General features: G+C 43.1%; 1 protein-coding gene across 2 annotated transcripts in view; it reads left to right on the top strand.

The window, feature by feature from the left end:
• The window catches only part of mrpl32 (mitochondrial ribosomal protein L32), a 29,271-nt gene extending 10,076 nt beyond the window's left edge, over window positions 1-19,195 (top strand). The window contains exons 2-4 of one of the 2 annotated variants that reach the window (XM_041183280.1): window positions 5,511-5,628; window positions 15,467-15,654; window positions 17,601-19,195. In XM_041183280.1, coding sequence (XP_041039214.1) covers window positions 15,481-15,654; window positions 17,601-17,858 — 432 coding nt within the window. In that variant the 5' untranslated portion in view covers window positions 5,511-5,628; window positions 15,467-15,480 and the 3' untranslated portion in view covers window positions 17,859-19,195. The remainder of the gene's footprint in view (window positions 1-5,510; window positions 5,629-15,466; window positions 15,655-17,600) is intronic. The other variant, XM_041183279.1, reaches the window with a different exon arrangement.
• The last annotated feature ends 2,936 nt before the right edge of the window (window positions 19,196-22,131 follow it).

Genomic DNA, 22,131 nt, shown 5'->3' with positions numbered 1-22,131 from the left:
TGGAACGTTCAGCTCTATTTCTCTCCCTGCAAATGCTGCCCGGTCTCCTGGGTGTTTTCAGCATTTTCTCTTTTTAGTTCAGATTTCTAGCATCTGCAGCATTTTACTTTTTGTTGCCATAAATTCCCTCCTTGGTTCTTGAATGAACTTGATACTTTGCAGTTTAAACTTTAAAAGTTCTTTATTTACTCTGCTCCTCACCTATGTTGGTGCAGCATTAGTTGGGGAAAGTGGAGGGGGGAGGCAGAAGTGAAACTGTTTATTTCTTGGAAGGTCTATCCAGATCATTGTTGTTCTAAGTCTGGGTGGCTTTCCTGCTATATTCCCTCCCGCCCCCAACCTGTCTGCAAGTGGCCCACTTGCCTTCGCTCCAATTAAGCCCATTTGAGCAGAGAATTTGCAAATGAATCATATTACTCAATTTCTAAGAACAAATAGCATTTTTTTTATAAACTCATGGTGCAGGAAGGTGGTATAGTCAGTGGCCTTTCACCTCTAGAATCCGGTCTAGTCTAGCCTTTTGAGATAAAGTCGCCTCTGGATTTAGATGGCCAGTTTGAAGATGATAGCCAGAGCATTATTTCTAAATTGGTTGGTTCACAGCAGAATTCGACTGATATGAGAGTGTTATTAGGTGTCATCTGTGTGCTTTCATTGTTTTTGTTTTGTATTTTGTTCAGTGTTTAGCTCTCTTATACGCTATCCCAAGTCAGAAGCTAAGATTTGCTCACTTAGCTACACAAGGGGATACCTTAACTTGCTGTTGGAAGGCATGTGAGAACAGCTCATAGTGATTCTTTCAGACTATTCCCCTATCTGTGGCAAAGTTCTTGTATCCCACTTGGCACATGGTCACAGTGGCAGAATCGAAAATAGAATATCAGTATCTGGACAACCAATCTGCATTCCAGCAGCCTTTGTGAGCAATTACTCATTGTAAAGCATCTTAAAATAAGAGTTCAGTATTCTTCAGTGAGGTCGTAAGTTAAAGAATGACACAGTTGTAAATATAGGGGAGTACTGTTGCGAGTCCATAGTCTGTTGGGAGAAGGGGGCATGGGTGGACTGTTTACAGCTTATGGAATTAGAAAAAGCAACCAATTTGTTGCACATAATGAATGCAATGTTACTGCCTGAACAGGCCAACTGTTCTCAAAATCGAGCTGCAGTGCTCCACACCAGCAGCAGGGGTCAGCATATTCACATTGTTCCATGCCAACAATTCTCGGGTGTGCTTGTATAAACCCATGTCTGTGTACAGTGTGCAGGCACCTGGATTGTAGTCAGAGAGATTGCTGCTTTGAGAGGAGCTGGGGTATAGCTTTGCAGTCAACACACTAGGAAGGTGCTGCAGTGGAGTTTTTTTTTATATGTTACTTATATATAGTACATGTTATTTGTATATAGTAATCAAATTGGTTACACACTGACAGCATTGGAATTCAAGGCCCCTTACACATTTATTATGAGATGTAATTATGCAGAAAAATCTCCAGGCAGGCACAGGTTCACATCAACAGATTTCCTTCTCCCTTCTTCCCATGCCATTTTACAGACCCTCCTGCATTCCAACCTGCCCCCAAAGGTCTCAAATAGCAATGTGATAATCAACAGATCATCTATTTTTAGTGTTGCCTGAAGGATAAGTATTGAAACTCCACTGCTCTTTGTCGAATAGTGCCATGGGATCTTTAATGTCCACCTAAGAAAGCGACAGTACCTTGACAACGTAGCACTTTCTCTGTATTGCACTGAAGTGTCAGCCTGGATTTTGTACTGGAGTCTGAGTGGCACTAGAACCCACAAGCTAGATATACCCAGTTAAAAGAACAGTCCCTGAAATACTCCAGGTTATGTGGCATTTTATCAAACACCTTTTGGAAGTCCATGTACAGCATGACAACTGCATTATCCTCATCAATCCTCTGTAACCTCATCAAAAAACTGAGGTTAGTTGAACATGATTTGCCTTTGATAAGTCCATGCTGGCTTTCGTTAATGAATCCATACTTATATGAGTGACTGTTAATCTTGTCCTGGATTATTGTTTTTAACAGCTTTTCCATACCAAGGTTAAACCGACTGGTTTCTAGTTTCTGGGCTTTACACCTTTTTTTGAACAAGAGTGCAACATTTACAATTCTCCAGTCCCCTGGCACTTCCCCTGTATCTAAGGATGATTGAAAGATTATGGGTCAGTACACCTCAATTTCCACTCTTGCTTTCCTCAGCATCCTCCAATATGTCCAATCCGATCCTGGTGAGTTATTTACTTTAAAAGTACAACTAGACTTTCTAATACCTCTTTATCAAATTTTAGCCCATCCTGTATCTCAACCACTAACTCATTCACTATAACTGGCAGCATCTCCATCCTTTGGAAAGAGAGAAGAAAAGTACTCATTTAGTACAGCAGCCATGCCCTCTGTCTCCATGTGTATACCCACTTATTGTCCCTAATTGGTCTTTAATGATTTCCACTAACTTTTCATCTTCACTACACAGTTAACCTCTGCCCATTTTTTTTTTATTTAGTTGTGATATGTTGGTTTTTTTGGCTGGACCAGCATTTATTGCCCATCCCTAATTGCCCTAGAGAAGATGGTGCTGAGCTGCCTTCTTGAACCACAGCAGTCCCTCTGGTGTAGATACACTCAGTGCTGTTAGGGAGAGAGTTCCAAGACCTTTACCTAGCAATAGTGAAGGAACGGTGATATAGTTTCAAGTCAGGATGGTGAGTGGCCTGGAGGGGAATTTGCAGGTGGTGGTGTTCCCATGCATCCGCTATCCTTATCCTTCTAAATGATAGAGGTCGTGGGTTTGGAAGCTGCTTTCGAAGAAGCCTTGGTGAGTTCCTGCAGTGCATCTTGTATTTGTTACACACTGCTGCCCCTGTGCATCGGTGGTGGAAGACTGAATGTTTAAGGTGTTGAATGGGGTGCCAATGAAATGGGCCGCTTTGTCCTGGATGGTGTCAAGCTTCTTGTGTTGTTGGAGCTGCACTCATCCAGGCAAGTGGAGAGTATTCCACTACACTCCTGACTTGTGCCTGTAGCTAGTGGACGGGTTTTATGGAGTCAGGAGGTGGATTACTCTCTGCAGAAGTCCCATACTCTGACCTCCTCTTGTAGCCACAGTATTTATATAGCTGGTCCAGTTCAGTTGTTGGTCAGTGGTACCACCGCACTCCCCACCTCCCCGTCCCTCCCCGGCCAGGATGTTGACATTGGGGGACTCAGCAATGATAATGCCATTGAATGTCAAGGGCAGATGGTTAGACTCTCTCTTGTTAGAGATGGTCATTGCCTGGCACTTGTGTAACACGAATGTTACTTGCCACTTGTCAGCCTAAGCCTGAATATTGCCCAGGTCTTGCTGCTTATGAACACGGACTGTTTCAGTATCTGAGGAGTCGCAAATGGTATTAGCATTATGCAGTGATCCACGACATCCTCCTGATGGTTCCCCCTGATTCCCATTGACTTCGATTTTGCTAGGGCTCCTTGATGCCACTCTCAAGTGAGCAGGTTATTGCTGAATAAGTGCTGCTTAATGGCACTGTCGATGATACTTTCCATCACTTTACTGAAGACCGAGAATAGACTGGTGGGGCGGTAATTGGCTGGGTTTGATTTGTCCTGCTTTTCATAGACAGGACATGCCTGGGCAATTTTCCATATTGCCGAGTAGATGCCAGTGTTGTAGCTGTACTGGAACAGCTTGCCAGGGACATGGCTAATTCTGGAGCCCAAGTCTTCAGTGCTATTGCTGGAATGTTGTCAGGGCCCATAGCCTTTGCACTGTCCAGTGCCTTCAGCTGTCTCTTAACACCATGTGGTGTGAATTGAATTGATAACCTTTCATCCCCTTGTTAATCAAGAATCTATCTAGCGCTGCCTTAAAAGTATTCAAACACCCTGCTTCTACCCCCTTTTGAGGAAGAGAGTTCCAAAGACTCATAACCCTCAAAAAAAATTCTCTTCATCTCTTGACATCACACGGTGTGAACTGAAAACTAGCATCTATTTGAAAACTAGCATCTATGATGCTGGGGACCTCTGGAGGAGGCCAAGGTGGATCATCTACTCGGCACTTCTGGCTGAAGATTGTTGCAAATGCTTCAGCCTTGTCTTTTGTGCTGATGTGCAGGACTGCAGAGCTTAGATCTGATCTGGGCCAGCATTAATTGCCCATCCCTAGTTGCCCTTGATAAGATGGTGGTGAGCTGCCATTTTGAACCGCTGCAGTCCATGTGGTGTAGGTACACCCACAGTGCTGTTAGGAAGAGAGTTCCAGGATTTTGACCCAGTGACAGTGAAGAAACAGCGATATATTTCCAAATCAGGATAGTGAGTGACTTGGAAGGGAACTTCCAGGTGGTGATGTTCCCATGTATCTGCTGCCCTTGTCCTTCTAGATGGTAGTGGTCATGGGCTTGGAAGGTGCTGCAGTGCACCTTGTAGTTGGTACACACTGCTGCCACTATTGGTCAGTGGTGGAGGGAGTGAACGTTTGTGCAAGGGGTGCCAATCAGTGGGCTGCTTTGTCCTGGACAGTGTCAAGCTTCCTGAGTGGTGTTGGACCTGCACTCATCCAGACAAGTGGAGAGTATTCCATCCTGACTTGTGCCTTTTAGATGGAAGACAGGCTTTGGGGAGTCAGGAGGTGAGTTACTCACTGCAGGATTCCTGTGTGAAGATGGAACTGCGTCTCCGCAAGGACTGTGCCTTTGACACTCCTACCAATACTGTCATGGACAAATACTTCTGCAACAGGTAGACTGGTGAGGATGAGGTCAAGTAAATTTTTCCCACTTGTTGCTTCCCTCGCCACCTGTCGAAGACCCAGTATAGCAGCTATGTTCCTTAGGACTCAACCAGCTCGATCAGTAGTGGTGCCACTGAGCCATTCTTGGTGATTGACATTGACCTCCCCAGCCAGAGTACATTCATGCTACCCTTAGAGCTTCCTCTAAATGGTGTTCAACATGGAAGAGCACTGATTCATCAGCTGCGGTGGGAGGAGGATGGTGGGTAGTAACCAGCAGGAGGCTCCCTTGTCCATGTTTGACCTGATGCCATGAGACCCAGAGTTGATGTTGAGGACTCCAAGCGCAACCACCTCCTGACTACAGTTAAGAGACAACCACATTGCTATGGAGTCACATGTAGGCCAGACCAAGTCACTACAGCAGATTTCCTTCCTTAAAGGACACTAGTGAACCAGATGGGTTTTTACAACAATCGATAATGGTTTCATGGTCACCATTAGACTAGCTTTTAATTCTGCATTTATCAATTGAACTTAAATTCCAACTTCTGACATGGTGGGATTTGAACCAGTGTCCCCAGAGCATTAGCTGCCTGGGCCTCTAGCTTACTAGTCCAGTGACATTCCCACTACCCCGCCGCCTCCCCATTCCTACTGGTTTCTCTGCTGATCTGTGCTAATCACTTGAATAGAAGTGTGTTTTTCTTTTGAGTGAAATAAAGTTTGTCATTCTTGTTTAGTTCGAGAGCTGATGGTGAGATTCCCTCTTCGGAGTATTTCTTAATCTGTTCTGTCCACGGAAAACATTGCTATGGTCTTCCAGCAACATCTGATGAGGATTTATTGCTTCCAGTCAAGGTAGAGAATGTTTGAACCACTGTTACAGAGCCCAAGGTTAACATCTTGAGTGCTCGATTGTAGGAACATTAGTCAAGAAAAAATGCCAGTTCTCGTCTCATAGCTGTTAGCAATCTGCTGTGTGGTATATAAACACTGATCTCTGAGGAAAGACAGGCCCCAATTGGGGAATCATGCAAACAGTGTAGGCACAAGCCCCCCACTGAACAAGTGCCTGTTACTTGTATACCAGAACTATTAATATTCAAGGCACAGACATGTTCTGCAACCACTATTTTGTCAGCTAGCTGAACAGTGCTTGAAATGAGAATGTTCGAACAGTTTTAGGGAAGGTTGTATGCTCTTCAAAGTGAAGTCAGTACTTGTCATTGTGAGTTTTTATATTCTGGTACAAAGCACAGATGTTGACCATTGGAATAATTAATAATTGGTGGGGTTTTGGGGAAGAAAAAGAAATGGTGATTTTTGCTTCAAAACAGTAGGATGATAGTAGAGGCTTCACAGAAGTGTTTGTATAGGTTTATGATGGAGATGATTGCTGCAGTTAAATCTGTTATGTGTCATTCCTGATCTATTGTTGCTGATTTAAGTTTTTAGCATTCTGTATATTGTTACAGATAGAAGGGGGTTTAATTTCAACAGCCCTGATTTCTCCTTTCACCACCCATTTGTAAACAGAAAGGTGTTTTGATTTTGAATTTCCCCCTTTATAATTCCCCTTTATTCCCAAACCCTCAGTTTTGGTGTAATCCAATTTTCTATTAATAACCCCACAGCAAACTGGAGATAGGATGAATTTGGAGTTAGTTTATTTTGCACACACACTCAAACACGAGAGGAAGGTAGCAACGTGATCTCCTTTTCACGCATACAGTAAGAGGGAAAGAGAAAGATTTACAGGGAAAAGACCACAGAGAAAAGGATTGTTGCTTCACGTGTGTCCAGAATCAAAGTTCACTGCTGTATCCCTTCAGAGGTCAGCAGGCTGAACTGATGCTGAATAATTCACTGTTCCAGTAGAGTTGACTTCCACGATGAGTTAAGTACGCAGGGTTGAATCAATCTTGCAGGCAATGGTACAGAAGTTTCCGTAGGAACGGTGTAGATTGGGGACAGACATTCAAACCTGGACAGCGCCCCTTTTCTGTGCTGCTAGGTAGATGGAAAGATGGCAGACTGTGCTTTGCAGCTCCACAAGGCAATATTACTGGTTCCACCAGCTAGGTGGGGGTGTTTCGTCACATGACTCCTACCCTTCCACTTTGGCTTTGACAAAGGGTGTATAACTTTTTGGGTCCTTTCTCCTAGCAGACGAATTAGCATCAGGTGACAGGATGAGCCTGAATGATAGGAGGATGGCCTTCTCGAAAGGGCCTCTCCAGTGTCCATACTGGGTAGGGTTACAGCGCTGTAGCCTAGTGGGTTGTTATGGGTCATTTTAACACAGGAGGCAGCCCTGTCAGGTTGCCTTACAATTCTGCATTAAGGTGGGTGAGTAAGGGGTCCAATCTGGTTGGGATCCCTCTGGTCAGTTGGGTGGTAGGCTCCATGTCTTTTGGGACACTACTGCCTTCTGCCTTCTTGCTGTACCTCCTGGTAGTTTCTCAACTAAGTGAGGCATCACCCTCACTCTTTCTGGGCCAATTTGGAGCTTTCATGGTTCCCATTTAAATTCATCAGAAAGCTATTGGCTAAAACTATCATTGGATTCCTTTCTGGGGCCTTTAGCTTTCGAGGGTGCGCTCTCCTAACTTGTGGATGTGCAGTTGTAGCTGCATGCCTTTGTGGCTTTTCAGCTGGGTGAGGCATCTCACTCGCTATCCGCTTATCTATTTGGGGGCTCCCTTTGTCCCTATTTAATATTGGAAAGAAGGTTTCTGCTGGTCATACTTCAGGCAAGCCCTTAACCTTTTCCTTTCCTGGTTTACTAACCTACCTTCCTTTAGGCTCTTCGGCTACATGGGGCATCACCCTCACTATCTCTTTCCCTTCTCTGGGACTTATCTGTTCCCCATTTAATTCTGGATACTCTGAATCTATTTTAGATTCCAGTGGCCTTTCCTGCACCTCTTTTAACTTTACTGAACTGGCTTCAGCTTTGCTACATTTGAGCAGCCCTTGCTCAGGAATTATGAGTGCTATTTTGCCTTTTCGGACTTCTGGCCCTTCCCTAAATTTCTGCTGTCCTGCAGATTTCTGCAGGTTGGCTTGACACCTTGCTGCCTGCGTTCCCAAGGAGGAAATTGATTCCTGCTACAGGTAGTTCAGGGGGTAATTCCTACTGAAACAAGGTCACACTTGAGGTGGACCTTGGGTAGGGGTGCAAACATCGATTGTCCTCCCACTCCACTGATCAGTCTTTCCATATTCAGGGCGGACACTTGGTGGGGGGGGTAGGTTTAAGTTTCCCTCCAACATCAAGGACTGAATGACCTGTGTCCTGGAGCAGTACAATAGACTTGCTCACCTTTTGGGCTGGGTAGGAGGGATTCTGGTCCTGAAAGGACAAAACTCTGGAAACATTCTGGGAATTTGTCTGACTCAGACATGCAGAGTACCATGCCTTCCAAGGGGTACGTTTCTGTGGCCGGAGTCTCTGCCTGCTTTGCCGTACTACCCACTGGGACTCCTTTAGGGGACCACTTATGAGCCCCATTAAGCCAGCAGGCTTCCCTCGTAATCTCCAGCACTCGGGTCTGGAATGGCCTATTTTATTGCAATGATAACACACTGGCTTCTGGGAATTCTCCTTTCAGGCGATGCGAGGGGGGCTTCTCACACCCTCTTTTTTTGTGTTTTTCTGGGTGGGTCCCTTTCCTAACTGGGTCACCCTGCTTCTCTTTCCAGTTCTCATGGCAATGGTTTGGAAAGGGCCTGCCTGAGTTTCCCAGCCTATGGTTGAGATCACTGCCGCCTGCTGTGACCCTAACTGTGAGGATTCTCCGCACCTCTCAAGTGCATTCGCAGGTTGGAGGGTAGCAATTTTAAAATTCCTCCAACAGTACCAACTCGTGCAGCCCCTCATAGGCGTGTGGGATTCTTAGGGTGCTCACCCATCAGTTGAACATGATTTACTTCAGTCATTCGAACTCTCTGTAGGTTTGTGTAGGCTTCTTACGAGCGTTCCGGAATTGCTGGCAGTATGCCTCTAGGACTAACTCGTAGCCACTTAGGGTGGCAGCCTTGATCTGCTCATAAGCCATGGACTCATCAGGAGTCACCTTGGGCTCTCCCTGACAGCTGACCTTGAATTAAAAATGTATCGATAGCTGATGGCCATTTTAGCTGTTCTGCTACTTTCTCAAAAGTGGCAAAAAATGACTTCACCACTCTCTTCAAATTTGGGAATGAATCTAGTGTACTTGAGGGCCTCAGAGTGGTTCCGGTTTAGGGAGATAGGGGATGCCACCAGGTAGAGAGATTTTCCCTTGCAGCTTCCAATTATTTGGCGCCTCTCTCCTTTTGAGCTGCTAGCTCCATTTCCAATTTTCAGAGCTGGAATTCTTCTCTTTCCCTCCTTCCCCCTCTCGTTTTTTTCTTTCCTTTTCTCTTGTGCGCACTCTCTCTCGCTCTGTCCCTTTCCCTCTTCTGAAATTCTAGCTCTGATCTAAATGTTTCCAGCTCAATTTTGGCTAGGGGAGAGGATTCGGAGCTGTGGTTGAGCTCTACATCTAACTGCTCTACTGGTAACACGAGATCCAAATGTTTTATCAACAACTGGATTAGTTCACTTTTTTCATTTTTCTGGGCAATTTTAATTACATCCCCAGCTACAGCTTTCAGTTGCTCCATGCTTAGGGCCGCCAGAGTTTCACCATTCAAATTTCCTTGCTTGATCCAAATGCGGACATCAAAAGTTGCCATTTTCTTAATGTTAGGGAAAGGGAAATTGCTGTGGTCAGTTACTTGTGTTTTAAAATTCGTTCCAGCCACTGAGTTTTCTCCTTTTGGCTTCCGATTGACTTATTCGACTCGTCTCTTAATTTGGACTCTAGGCAAATTCAAATGGGTTATTCTGGCCTTGAGTTCCAATTTGTGTTACAGGCAGGAGGGGGTTTAATTTAAACAGCCCTAATTTCTCCTCTCGCCACCTGTCTGTAAGCAGAAAGGTGTTTTGATTTTGAATCCCCCCCTTATAAGCAGTAGTGTATGTCCCAACTCTTTGGGTTTTGGTGTGATCCTTTAATAACCCCCCAGCAAACTGGAGATAGGATGAACTCGAGGAGTTAGGTTATTTTACACACACTCAACACGAGAGGAGGTTAGCAACGTGGCCTCCTTTTCACTCATTCAGTAAAAGTGGGATAGAGAAAGAGAGATTTACAGGGCAAAGACCAAAGGGGAAAGAATTACTGTTTCACATGTGTCCAAAATCAAAGTCCACTGCTGTATTCCTTCAGAGGTTGGCAGGCTGAACTGATGCTGGATATTTCCTTGCTCTATTAGAGTTGACTTCCACAATGAGATTGATTCATCTCTGCGTATCTGTCTTTTAGGCAATGGTACAGATGTTCCAGTAGAAATGCTGTAGATGGGGGGCCAGATATTCAAGTCTGGACAGGTCCCTTTTTCAATGCTGCTGCTAGGTAGATGGAATGATGGCAGACTGTGCTTTGCAGCTCCACAAGGCAATATTACTGGTTCCACCAGTGAGGGGGGTTATGTCACCTGATTCCCACTCCCTTCACTTTGGCTTTGACAAAATGTGTATTCCTCTGTCTGGGTTTTTTGTCCTAGTTGATGAATTGGCACCAGTTGGCCAGGCCTGGCTTATGAAATGTAGATGGCCTCTGCGTAGTTCGCTTTGAATTTTATCCCTGCTGCTGCCCACAGGGTTAGGGTCTCTTCAGAGATAATGAGGTGCAAATTTCTTTGATACTGCCAAATAGGTCCATTTGTTCAGGGTCACAGGCAGACATAGCTTCAGCCATTTTAAAACGTCATTGTCCAGCTTTTAAAATTTTAGAATATATACAGTGTGAGGCCATAGCCTCATTACAATATATTTTCAGTACATACGTATTATCTCATTCAGTTTTCCCTTTGTTTACAGAGGAGAATTTTTAATAAGCACTTGTAAAATAGTGTTGTCTGTTCATTCATTGTTGCATGCAATGTCTTAACATTTTCTCTACTTTGTGTCATTAATCTCTTTCTCTTTGTAATATTTATTGCTGCCGCTGTTTTCTTCATGTTTCTTTTTCTTTATTTATACATTTTAGTTTGTATGACTTTACAATAGTTGACTGGACTCTTCTGGTGCTAATGGTTTGCTTGCCTCGTGTTCCAACAAAAGGCTTGAATTTCTGTAGTGCCACTAAAGTCTTCAGGGTGTTCCAAAGTGCTTTGCAGGCAATGGATAACTATTGAAACAGCAAGGTACCACAAGCCAGGCAGAGGTAAATGACTGATGCTCATCTGTTTTGGTAGGGCTGGCTGAAGGTTAAATGTTGGCCATGATACTGGGAGAACCCTTTTTCACTTGAGTAGTAACGTGGGACCTTTTATATCCAGCTGAACAGACAGTTGGGGCCTCGTTTTAATGTCTCAATCCAAAAGATGGCGACTCTGAAAATGCATCACTCCCTGGAGTACCATCCCAACTTAAGTGCTCAAATCCTAGTCTGACACTTAAATCCACAAACCCTGACTGTGAGGTGAGAATGCTGCTGAATGAGCCAAAACTGACACTTAACTGATAGCACCTTTATCATAGGGAAACGCCACAAGACCCTCACAAAATTTAGATGCTGCATTACGAGTCCACAGTCCTTCATTCTGCATGTCCTTGTGGAAGTTTGCATTTCCAATCACTTGCTCTTGCTGAGATATCATTGTGTCAACATTTTGCTTTGATTTTCTCCTTTCCTCCATTCCCTACTATCAATGCAATCATAAAACTACCAATCCCAGAGATGCTCTAACTGTGAAGAGCACCAAGTTCCATCACAGGCAGGGCTAGAAAGTATGTAATTGCTTCAATGACTCAATCCGCTCATGCTGCCTCCGCAAGTGGTTTTGTTGTGTGTGGTGGATGAGGCTGCTTTTTAACCTGAGGGAGAGGACGTCCTTTTCACATTCAATTTCCCTTTTAAGTTGATGCATGATTTGAAATTAAGTTCAGATGGTGGGGTGAGGGGGCCAGCACTCGCATTTTAATACACAATTGTCGCAGTTATTTTGATAATGAATTTACCCTACGGAGTATTCTAATTGCAAGAATTGGGAGCTTTCCAATAAAATGAGGAGCAATCTGCTGTCCTCCTGCCCCTTGCAGTGTAACATCACTGAGGGGCTGAATCATTGTCCTTAAAATGTAAACTTGATTCACCTAACTTAAAATCCTTAATTTACACAGTGGCTGAAGGGGACTGGGGCCAGTCAGTGCCGATTGCTGCGTCATGCTGGTAGAAGTCTGTCATTGTTCTCCTGGCACAGGAAAGCGATAGCGATAAACCTTGTCAGTTTTGAAGCCATGGAATAAAGGCCTAAGGGAGTTGTACATTGTACTGCTTCAGAACACGGGAAGGGCTGTGGTGTTAATTGATTCAATTTTTCCTGACCTGTTGAATCCCTGAAACACGCTTCCTGTAGGTTTGATTGTCTTGTCACAATACGCATCCTCTGAGACTTTGCAGCTCCTTTGGTATCCTACTGCTTTAGATCTTAATATAATCTTTGTAAAATCCATGCACTCCTTTGATCCATTTGATGTTGAGAGAAAAAGATAATTATAGGCTTCAGGAGGAAACTTGCTCATTAACATGAACATCTTAACATCAAGCATTTCTGTTTTGACAATTAATGCTTGACCCACATTAAGTAAAACAAGGAAAGTGAAATAAAGATAACTGCACTATTGTTTCAATAAAGATAGAAAGAACTTGTATTTATATAGCACCTTTCATGACCTCATGATGTCCCAAAGTGCATTACAGCCAATGAAATACTTTTGAAGCATATGTCCCGTGGTAATGTAGTAAACGTGGCAGTGAATTTGAGCACATCAGAATCCCACAAACGGAAATGTGCTGATAACTAGATAATCTGTTTCCAGTGATGTTGGTTGAGGGATAAATATTGGCCAGGACACCAGGGATAACTCTCCACTTTTCTTCGAAACAGTGTCATGGGGTCTTTCATATCCACTCTCCTCAGTTTAGCATCTGTCTAAAGGATGGCACCTCTGACGGTGCAGCACTCCCTCAGGACTGCACTGAAGTGCTAGTCTGAATTACGGACTGAAGTTTCTGGAGAGGGCCTTGAACCTACAACTTTCTGACTTTGAGATGAAACTGCTACCATGGCTGACACACAAATAATTGCACATAGTAAAATTACACTGTTAATAATTGAATACTTCCTGCTGTGATTTCTGTGGTTAAAAAGCATTAAAGACACCAACATTATTGAGGGTGGTGAGAGAGCTTTATTTTTGTTAGTTGAATTTCTGGAAGAGCTGGGACATTGATTTAGGAGTTGCATTCAGTTTTGGGTGGACTGTGACAATGTGGCTGCTGTTCTTGGTCTCTGTCACTGGAGGGTCTCAATGAGCTTTATAAATATAAGCAATTTCCCCAGCGGTAGGAACCAGTACTGGAGCATTTCAGATTACTGAACAAGTACTGCAGACAATACCTCTGCTTGTGTATTCTGACTGCTGCAATTGGGGTTACATTGCAGCAGATTGATTGTTCCTTTATTTGTACTTCACTGCATTATGTTACCTTTTGAGTATGTTTCTTTTACGATTTCTTTTTGCTTCAAAACCTATTGCATTGTCTCCCCATTTTTCTGCCTCCAGAAGGGAATTTCTTACATAAGAGCTGGTCATCTTTTTATTTAATTTATTTTTCCTTTCGTGCTTTTTCAAGTGATGGAATCAATGCTGCAAATGGATGACTTTTCTGCTTATTATGTCCGACACATTCAGATCAAGTACAGCGAACAACAATTTATATTAATATTGCATCTTTAGTACAGTAATCAAACCAAAATGTTCCATGGGAGCTTTATCAGAAAATAACTGACACCTGGAGTCAAAGATTTTAGGATTGGTGACCAAACATTTGGTGAAAGAGATGGGTTTGGGAAGCAGGGAGGTTTAGGGTGAGAATTCCAGAGCTTAGTGCCTAGACAGCTGAAGTCACAGCCATCAGTGGTAGGCCAGAGGAAACAATGCATAAGAGGCCAGATTTAGATGAACAGAGATCTCAGAGGAGCATAGGCATAAATGAGGGTTTCAGCAGGAGATGAGCTGAGACAGGGGCAAAGTTGGGTAACGCTAAGAAAGAGGAAATAAGCAGTCTGGTGATTACACGGATATGTGGTCGGAAGCTCATCTTAGGTCAGAATATGCAACGATTGTTTGTAACTCAAAAACAAAAACAGAATTACCTGGAAAAACTCAGCAGGTCTGGCAGCATCGGCGGAGAAGAAAAGAGTTGACGTTTCGAGTCCTCATGACCCTTCGACAGAACTTGAGTTCGAGTCCAAGAAAGAGTTGAAATATAAGCTGGTTTAAGGTGTGTGTGTGGGGGGCGGAGAGAGAGCTTATATTTCAACTCTTTCTTGGACTCGAACTCAAGTTCTGTCGAAGGGTCATGAGGACTCGAAACGTCAACTCTTTTCTTCTCCGCCGATGCTGCCAGACCTGCTGAGTTTTTCCAGGTAATTCTGTTTTTGTTTTTGTTTTGGATTTCCAGCATCTGCAGTTTTTTTGTTTTTATCTGATTGTTTGTAACTATCTGATTTAATCTCAGACTGTTGCCTGGGAGAGGGATGGAATTAGTGGCTAGGGAATGGAATTTGGAGCAGGGGCTGAAGACTATGGCTTCAGTCTTCCCAATATTTGATTGGAGGAAATTCCTGCTTATCCAGTACTGGATGCTGGAAAAGCAGTCTGATAACATAGCAACAGTGGAGGAGTTGAGAAAGGTGATGAAGTAGAGTTGGGTGTCATCAGCATACATATGAAAAGTGATGCTGTGGTTTGAATTATGTTGCTAAGGGACAGCATTTTAGAGGAGAAATTGGAGGAGGCCAGGGATAAACCTCGGAAGACACCAAAGATAATGGTGTGGAAGCAGAAAAAGGAGCCATTATGATTAGATAAGAATGGAACCAGAGAGCAGTCCCAACCATTTGGGCAACAGTGGAAAGGTATTGGAGGAGGATGATGTGGTCAACTGTGTCAAAAGCTGCAGACAGGTCTGGAGGGACAAGGAGGAATAGTTTATCTTTGTCACAGGCACGTAGGTTGTCATTTGTGACTTTGACGAGCTATTTCATTACTGAGGCAGGGGTGGAAACCTGATTGGAGGGATTCAAACATGGAGCTCCAGGAAAGATGGGCACAGATTTGGGAGATGACAACAATTTCAAGGACTTTGGAGAGGAAAGGGAGGTTGGAGATGGGACAATCATTTGCAAGGACAGTGGGGTTAAGAATTTTTTGAGGAGAGGAGTAGTGGTGGCAGATTTAAAGGAGAGAGGGACAGTACCTGAAGAGAAAACCATTAACAATATCATCTAATATGGGGGCTGTGGGGAAATTAGCTGGTCAGCAATTTAGTGGGAATAGGGTCGAGGGAGCAGGAGGTTTACATATGTCTCTCAAAACCCAATAGTATGCACCAAAGTGACCAATGAAGACATCGCTGCCTGCATTTTCCTACTTAATAACAGGGACTACAATTGGCCATAAAGCACTTTGAGCCATCTTGCAGTCATGAAAGGTGTTATACAAATGCAGGTCCATCCGATTCTTCATCCCAACATTTGGCTTTTAATCTTCTGTCAATGAAACACAATTTAACTTCTGTTTCTCTGCCCTCAGCTCCCGCATTGGTGATGCAAGCCCCAGTAGACTTCTCTCAGACTGAGGCTGAACCCTGTGACAATGAGCACCGTGATAGCCCCAGCTTCCTAGAAAGTATCTTCTGGATGGCAGCACCCAAAAAACGACGCACCATTGAGGTCAACCGTTGTCGGAGGAGGGACGTTAGGAAATTAGAAAAAGTGAAGGTACTTGTATAGAGTAAGCTCAAGTGCAACCACTGTTTGGCTTTGGGGCGGATGGTCAAGAATTGTTAAAAGTTGTCGCAATATGTATAGGTTTAGACTCAGTTGAATTTTTCACCACCCCTAAAGCTGCCAGCGACATGTTTTACACCACTGTATATGTTCAGAATCAGCAGCACAGAAGGAGGCCATTCAACACAATGTGCCTGGGACAGCTCTTTGAAACAGCTATCCAATTAGTCCCAACCCCTGTTCTTTCCCCAAACCCCTGAAATTCTTTTCTTTTCCTTTTTGAAAGTTATTATTAAATCTGATTCCACCACCTTTCCAGGCAGTGAATTCCAGATCATAGCAACTCTCTGCATAAATACTAGAATTCTCCTCCAAGATTAGAAATTTAAGTCACCATTTAAGGGGTTGAAAGAAGCATCTTCTATCTGAATCATTGAATTAGATGATACAGTATTCACTGAGGGGTGTGCTGTCACCTAGTCCTGTCCCACTGTTGGACTCACTGCTCAGCTGTTGTAGCTCCTGTTCTTAGCTGGCCACATGACCAACAGCCAGCCTGCATTAAAATAAAATCTCCTTCTGCAGAGTGTGACTGTCTTTAATGGAATGTTAGAGAGGAACATAAGACACAGGAGCAGGAGTAGGCCATCCAACCCTTCGAGCCTGCTCCCCCATTAAATAAGATTATGGCTGATCTGATTGTGGCCTTGGCTCTACTTTCCTGTCTGCACCCCCCCCCACCGCCCCCCCCATAATCCATGACTCCCTTGTCTTTCAGAAATCTATCTAACTCTGCCTTGAATAAATTCAATGAGCCAGCCTCCACTGCTCCTTCAGGGAGAGAATTCCACAGACTAACGACCCTCTGAGAGAAAACTTCCTACTCATCTCAACCTTGGAACTGAGACCCCTTATTCTTAAACTGTATCCCCTAGTTCTGGTCTCCTCCACAAGAGGAAACATCCTCCTGGTATCCACCCTACCAAGTCCCCTCAAAGTCTTAAATGTTTCAACAAGATCACCTCTCATTCTTCAAAACTCCAATGGGTATACACCCAACCTGTTCAATCTTTCTTCATAAGATAAGCCCTTTATTCCAAGAATGAGTCGCGTAGACCTTCCCTGAACTGATTCTAATGCAATTATATCTTTTTTCAAATAAGGAGACCAAAACTCTACATAGTTCTCCAGATGTGGCCTCAGCAACACCCTGTACAGCTGCAGTAAAACATCCCTACATTTGATCCAATCCCCTTGCAATAAATGTCAACATTCCATTTGCCGCCTTAATCACTTGCTGTATGATGTATGATGGCACCGTGATTCATGTACCAGTACACCCAGATCCCTCTGTAACAACATCTACAGTTCTACATCTGAGTTCTACATTGCTTTTTCCTTCTTCCTGCCAAAGTGGACATGTTCATATTGCCCCACATACTCCATCTGCTAAATTTTTGCCCACTCACTTAACCAATGCATGGGGTTTGATCCCGTTTTCTTTTAGCTGTAAAATATCTGTGCGGGACTATGCTGTGTACATATGTACAGTTTATAAAAATTATGCAATGTATTCCCAGATAAAGTCAGTACATGGGCAATCTGCTGTCTGACCTTTGCTTGAAAACTAAATACGAAGTTGCCTGAAGGTGATCTTCAAGAGGATTGTACAAAAAAAGGGCTCTCGATACTAATTGCAATGAACGCCATAACTGGGCTCCTCCACTATAAATATAACACAAGTGGACTGTGGGAGGTGTAAAGCATCTTTGCTGGAACTGCATGTTTGTATTGGTTACCTCTTAAAAATATTTCTCAGCAAATGCACACCTTATTTTAAATAGTGCGGCAATTTTATTTGTAAAATTTAAATCTCAAGTTGAGCAAAATTTCTCCGGTATTGTTTTTCTTTTTATTGGAATTTCTTCTCATTTCAGAACAACATCGAGGTCTGTCAAGAATGTGGGCACTTGAAGCTGAAGCACGTGTTGTGCACCTTCTGCTATCAAAAGGTTGCACACGAAACGGCCCTTGTACGAGCACAGATTCGGGTACAGGAAGGAAGGTCACTTAACACCCCCCCTGTAGAAACCGTTGTAGTTTACAAGGGAGAAAAAGTTACAGAGGCTGATGAGGGGAAGAGGATCATTGAAAGGAATCGAAAGCGCCCATCATGGTTCACAGTAGACTCATGATGTGAACACTGCATAAAGGAGGAAGATGGTGCTGACCTGAGACCTTATGTTTTTATAACGTAGGCAGAGTTAAAATGTGCCTCTGTAGTTGAAAACCTAATTTGAGAGTCTTCCCTTTTTGTTGACCCAGCAAGTGTTTCAGGAATTCTATCTAATCTATAGAGCTGTGCATTGTAATAAACCCTTTTCTACACAAAATGCTGCGTGGGTGTTTTTTTTCTTCAATTATTTTTATTTTTGACAAATCCAGATGGAAGCAGTATTTTTCCTCCGTATTTCTCTGTTCTATGCAGCAATTCAGAAGTAAGCATTCGAATTAAATTCAGAAATAACTTCTATTGTAATGGTTTATAACAATATTAAGGCAATTAGCAATATTCGTCTCTAAGCTCCTTCATGGCCTCTCCCCATCGTATCTGTCTAATCTCATCCAGCCTTTATATACCCTCTCTCTTCTGACACAATTTCCCCCAAGTACTCTGCTCTTGACACTGGCCTTCCCTGTATCCCCCACCTCCCCTTGTCCCATCATTAGTCGCAGATCTTTCTGATTTCCCTCCCTAAACCTCTGCATGTTTCCACCTCCCTCTCCTTTCAAAGCCTTTTGGAAACCCATCCTTCAATTAAACCCTTGTTCAGCAGCACCCACCCCTGCCTATCCCTCTCTGTGGCTTGGCGTCTACTTTCCTTGCACCTGTTTCTGAAAAGTTTGGGGATGGTCTTCACGTTAAAAGGTTTTGTATGAATCCATGTTGCTATTACTGTTAATCCTCCTAAAGGTGCCTCCTTTTATCCTTGATTAAGATGGTTGGATCAGTCTGAGGTACTTTTTAACTATAATCCTGCTTTATTTCATCAGTCTTGAAAAGAAAGGTGGAATGGATTAATTTAATCAAAATAGGCTCCCTAGTCCTTTTTAGGGCTTTGTGTTGTCTAGAGAGTGTCTAATTTATGAAATGGATGTGCTAATCAGACTGATTTCAAAATATAGTTCTTATTGTCAAAACTTAAAGCATGCAATTAGTCAATGTGAATTATTTTTTTTAAAAAGTTGATGCTCTGTTTGTATTTTGCCGGTGACCATTGCTAGTAAGAGATGTTCAAGTTTCAGCAATGCTGAATTCAATATACCAGAAAGAAATGATTCATTGAGATATTTTTGCTCTGTATCACTATGAAAGTGAATAACAAGGAGCATTGCTTTATTTGAATGAATGATAAGAGATCTCCATGTCTGTTCTTTATTTAGCCAATGTATAAATAGTGTATGAATATGATTGTGCAATCAAATCAATATTTAATAAAGCAGAGGTGGTGCAGTCAACTTTAAAAATTTACCTGAACGTGTAAATATTTTCTGGTGAATACTAAAGTTAAATATAACCCATGACTTTGAAAAGCAGATCTTTTTTGTTTGCTGTAGCATTGCCTCAAGAGAACAAGCCATTGACCAGCGTTCTGTGAAAGTCAGCATTTCCTGCTCCACAGCTTTCCCTCTATTATTGACAGCCATAGCTCAGCTCAAATTAAGGCACCTGGTGTGGAAAGTATGGACAGGAAGTTTGTTTAAGATAGAGAACAGTGATTAATAATATTTTTGGTTGAGATATAAACAGAGGTGGCTCTGTGGTGTGTGTTGGAACTATTGCCCCTCTTTCACTCCTACTGTTTTATATAATGTATGATCTGGAATCACTTAACTGCAAGGAGATTTTGTGATTTTATCTGATTTTGTTGGACATGTTTGTAAATTGAGATAGGTTGTAGATAAAATTTGATGCAGAGAAATGTGAGGTGACACATTTTGGGAAGAATAGGATACATTAAATCGAAGAAACTTGGTGGTTTAGATCCATGTTCCTTAAAATGTGGGGGATAAGTTAATAAAGCTTCAAGAAAAACCAATGGCGATCCTCCCTCTTCAGGTACCATAACTTAAGAGAGCTTTGGTGACCATGGTCATCCCCATGTTAATCTTGCTGTAGAGGCATGGATCTCCTCCTTGGTGGTACATTCACCCAGTTTGCAAGACCCTTTTTAAAAAGATTGTTCTTTGTCTTTCTTGATCTCTTTCACCGTCAATCTTTCCTATCAGCATCAGACTTTCTAAATCATAATTTCTTATTACATGCCCAAGAAATTCCAAGAGTCTCTCCCTGATCTTGGTCAGCAGAGTTCTTTTGGTCTCAGATTTTACTGGCACCTCTTTGTTTGTACTCTGATCCTCTTTTCTAGATCCAACAAAGAGAGGTAACCCTGAGCATACACATCATTCGTTAGGTCACAGAATGAATACTTCCTCTATTCCTGAGGAAGAGGGAGGAACTGTTGAAAGCCACCCCCTGCCCTTGCTTCCAATGCCCCACCCCCTCCTGCAATCCTCACCCCGCAGCTCCTATCCTGCCCTCACTCACCTGAATCCTGGGATCTAACAAAAATCCCTGGTGAATCCCTGGAGCAATGCCATCTTGGCTGAGGTTGCTGCTGGTAATGGAGAGTTGCTGGCCTCTAATTGGCCAGCAGCTCTCAGGAAACAGGATTTCCACCGCCAGAGTCCCAAATCAATGAGGCCTCTCCTAAAGAAGTGATGCGGGTTTCCCCACAGGTTCTCCAACTGATGACTAGGATCTGCATCAGGAAAACCACTCTAGAAGCTTGACACCATCCTGGACAAAGCAGCCCACTTGATTGCAACCTTTCCACAAACATTCACTCCCTCCACCACTGATGAACAGAGGCAGCGGTGTATACCATCTACAAGATGCACTGCAGAAACTCACCAAGCTTCCTTAGATTGCACCTTCCCAACCTATGACCACTACCATCTAGAAGGACAGGGGCAACAGACTCAGGGAACACCACCACCTAGAAATTCCCCTCCAAGCCACTCACCATCCTGACTTGGAACTATATCGCCGTTACTTCACTGTTGCAGGATCAATATCTTAACCAGCAGTATGGGTGTACCTACACGACAGGGACTGCAGCAGTTCAAGAAGATGGCTCACCGCCTTCTCAAGGGTAATTGGGGATGGGCAATAAATGCTATCCTAGCCAGCAGTGCCCTTGAATGAATAAAAAAAAATTCCATTCATCTATAAGCAGACTATATGCAATGCTTTTAATTATACAAGGGGTGGTCGGCTAGTAAGATGGCTAGTGTGTGATGCAGATGATATGAACGGCATGGTTTCAATCCCCCATACCAGCTGTAGTAATTCATAGAGGTCTGTCTCCTTGCCTTGCCCCACTTATGCAGAGTGGTCCTCACTCATCTCTCTATAACCAATTCTCTCTCTCTAATGGAGAGAGATGGCTATGGTTCTTTTGGTTTGAGTAATTACCTAATTATATAAATTGTTACGATTCCGGTGGAGGAACCATAAACCAAAATAACCAAATTTACCAAACGACCCCCAAATTACGAACAAGATTTCACTTTTTGTAACTTTCATGTTAACACAAATCAGAACCAACGCAAATTAGACATGAATTAACAGGCAAATTATCTTTGAAATAAAAAGGCAAATTTCATTTTAAATAGTTGTTACAACAAATAAGATACATCTTTTACAACCATGAGAACCCACATCACTCCTAGCAGATATGGTGGCATCATATACAGTTTGTGGAGTTCCAAAGTTCTCTAACTTGGTATCTGGGAGATCTCGCACTCAATCAATTTGGCCCTTAAATCACATTCACTGGCAACTATTTCACTCGAGATCCCAGTGAACAGTTGTCACCCAAATGGCACACTCCTGCAAAACCATCTTAGCTAGGTTCACAACAGTAATGATGGTACAGATTCCCTAGGAATTCCTTTATCTTATTCCTTTTATAAACCCTGTTAAATACTCTTGTTGGTGCTGGCAGAACTGATGAAGCAGCCGCAATAAAATTGTCCAATTCGCAAACCCTACTTTAACCCTGTTTTCTGGCCTGTTTGACTATCCTGCTTGACACACAAACAGCTCCTCCTTGTAAACGTACCTTCACTGATTTCCCCTCTGCTGCAGCCCTCCTTTGTATCTGGCCACCTAGCTTTTGTATGTTAACTTCCTGTTGTTACTCCTTCTGGGTCAAGGGTCACCAGGTCACATGGACCAGCAGTTCCTATTATTCAAGAAAATGACAATTGGTCCATTTACAACTGATGCAAACTCTTAAAAGTCCCTTTCAAACATTCCTAAAACCAATTACAGATTCCACAGATAAAATTACAAGTTTGCTTTACTGTTTTGCTTCAAGGTCAAAGAACATCACAAGATTG

The sequence above is a fragment of the Carcharodon carcharias genome, chromosome 3 (genome assembly GCF_017639515.1).
Source record: "Carcharodon carcharias isolate sCarCar2 chromosome 3, sCarCar2.pri, whole genome shotgun sequence".
Lineage (NCBI taxonomy): Eukaryota > Metazoa > Chordata > Chondrichthyes > Lamniformes > Lamnidae > Carcharodon > Carcharodon carcharias.
The sequence above is the reverse complement of the archived record's forward strand: the minus strand, read 5'-3'. Positions and strand labels throughout refer to the sequence as shown.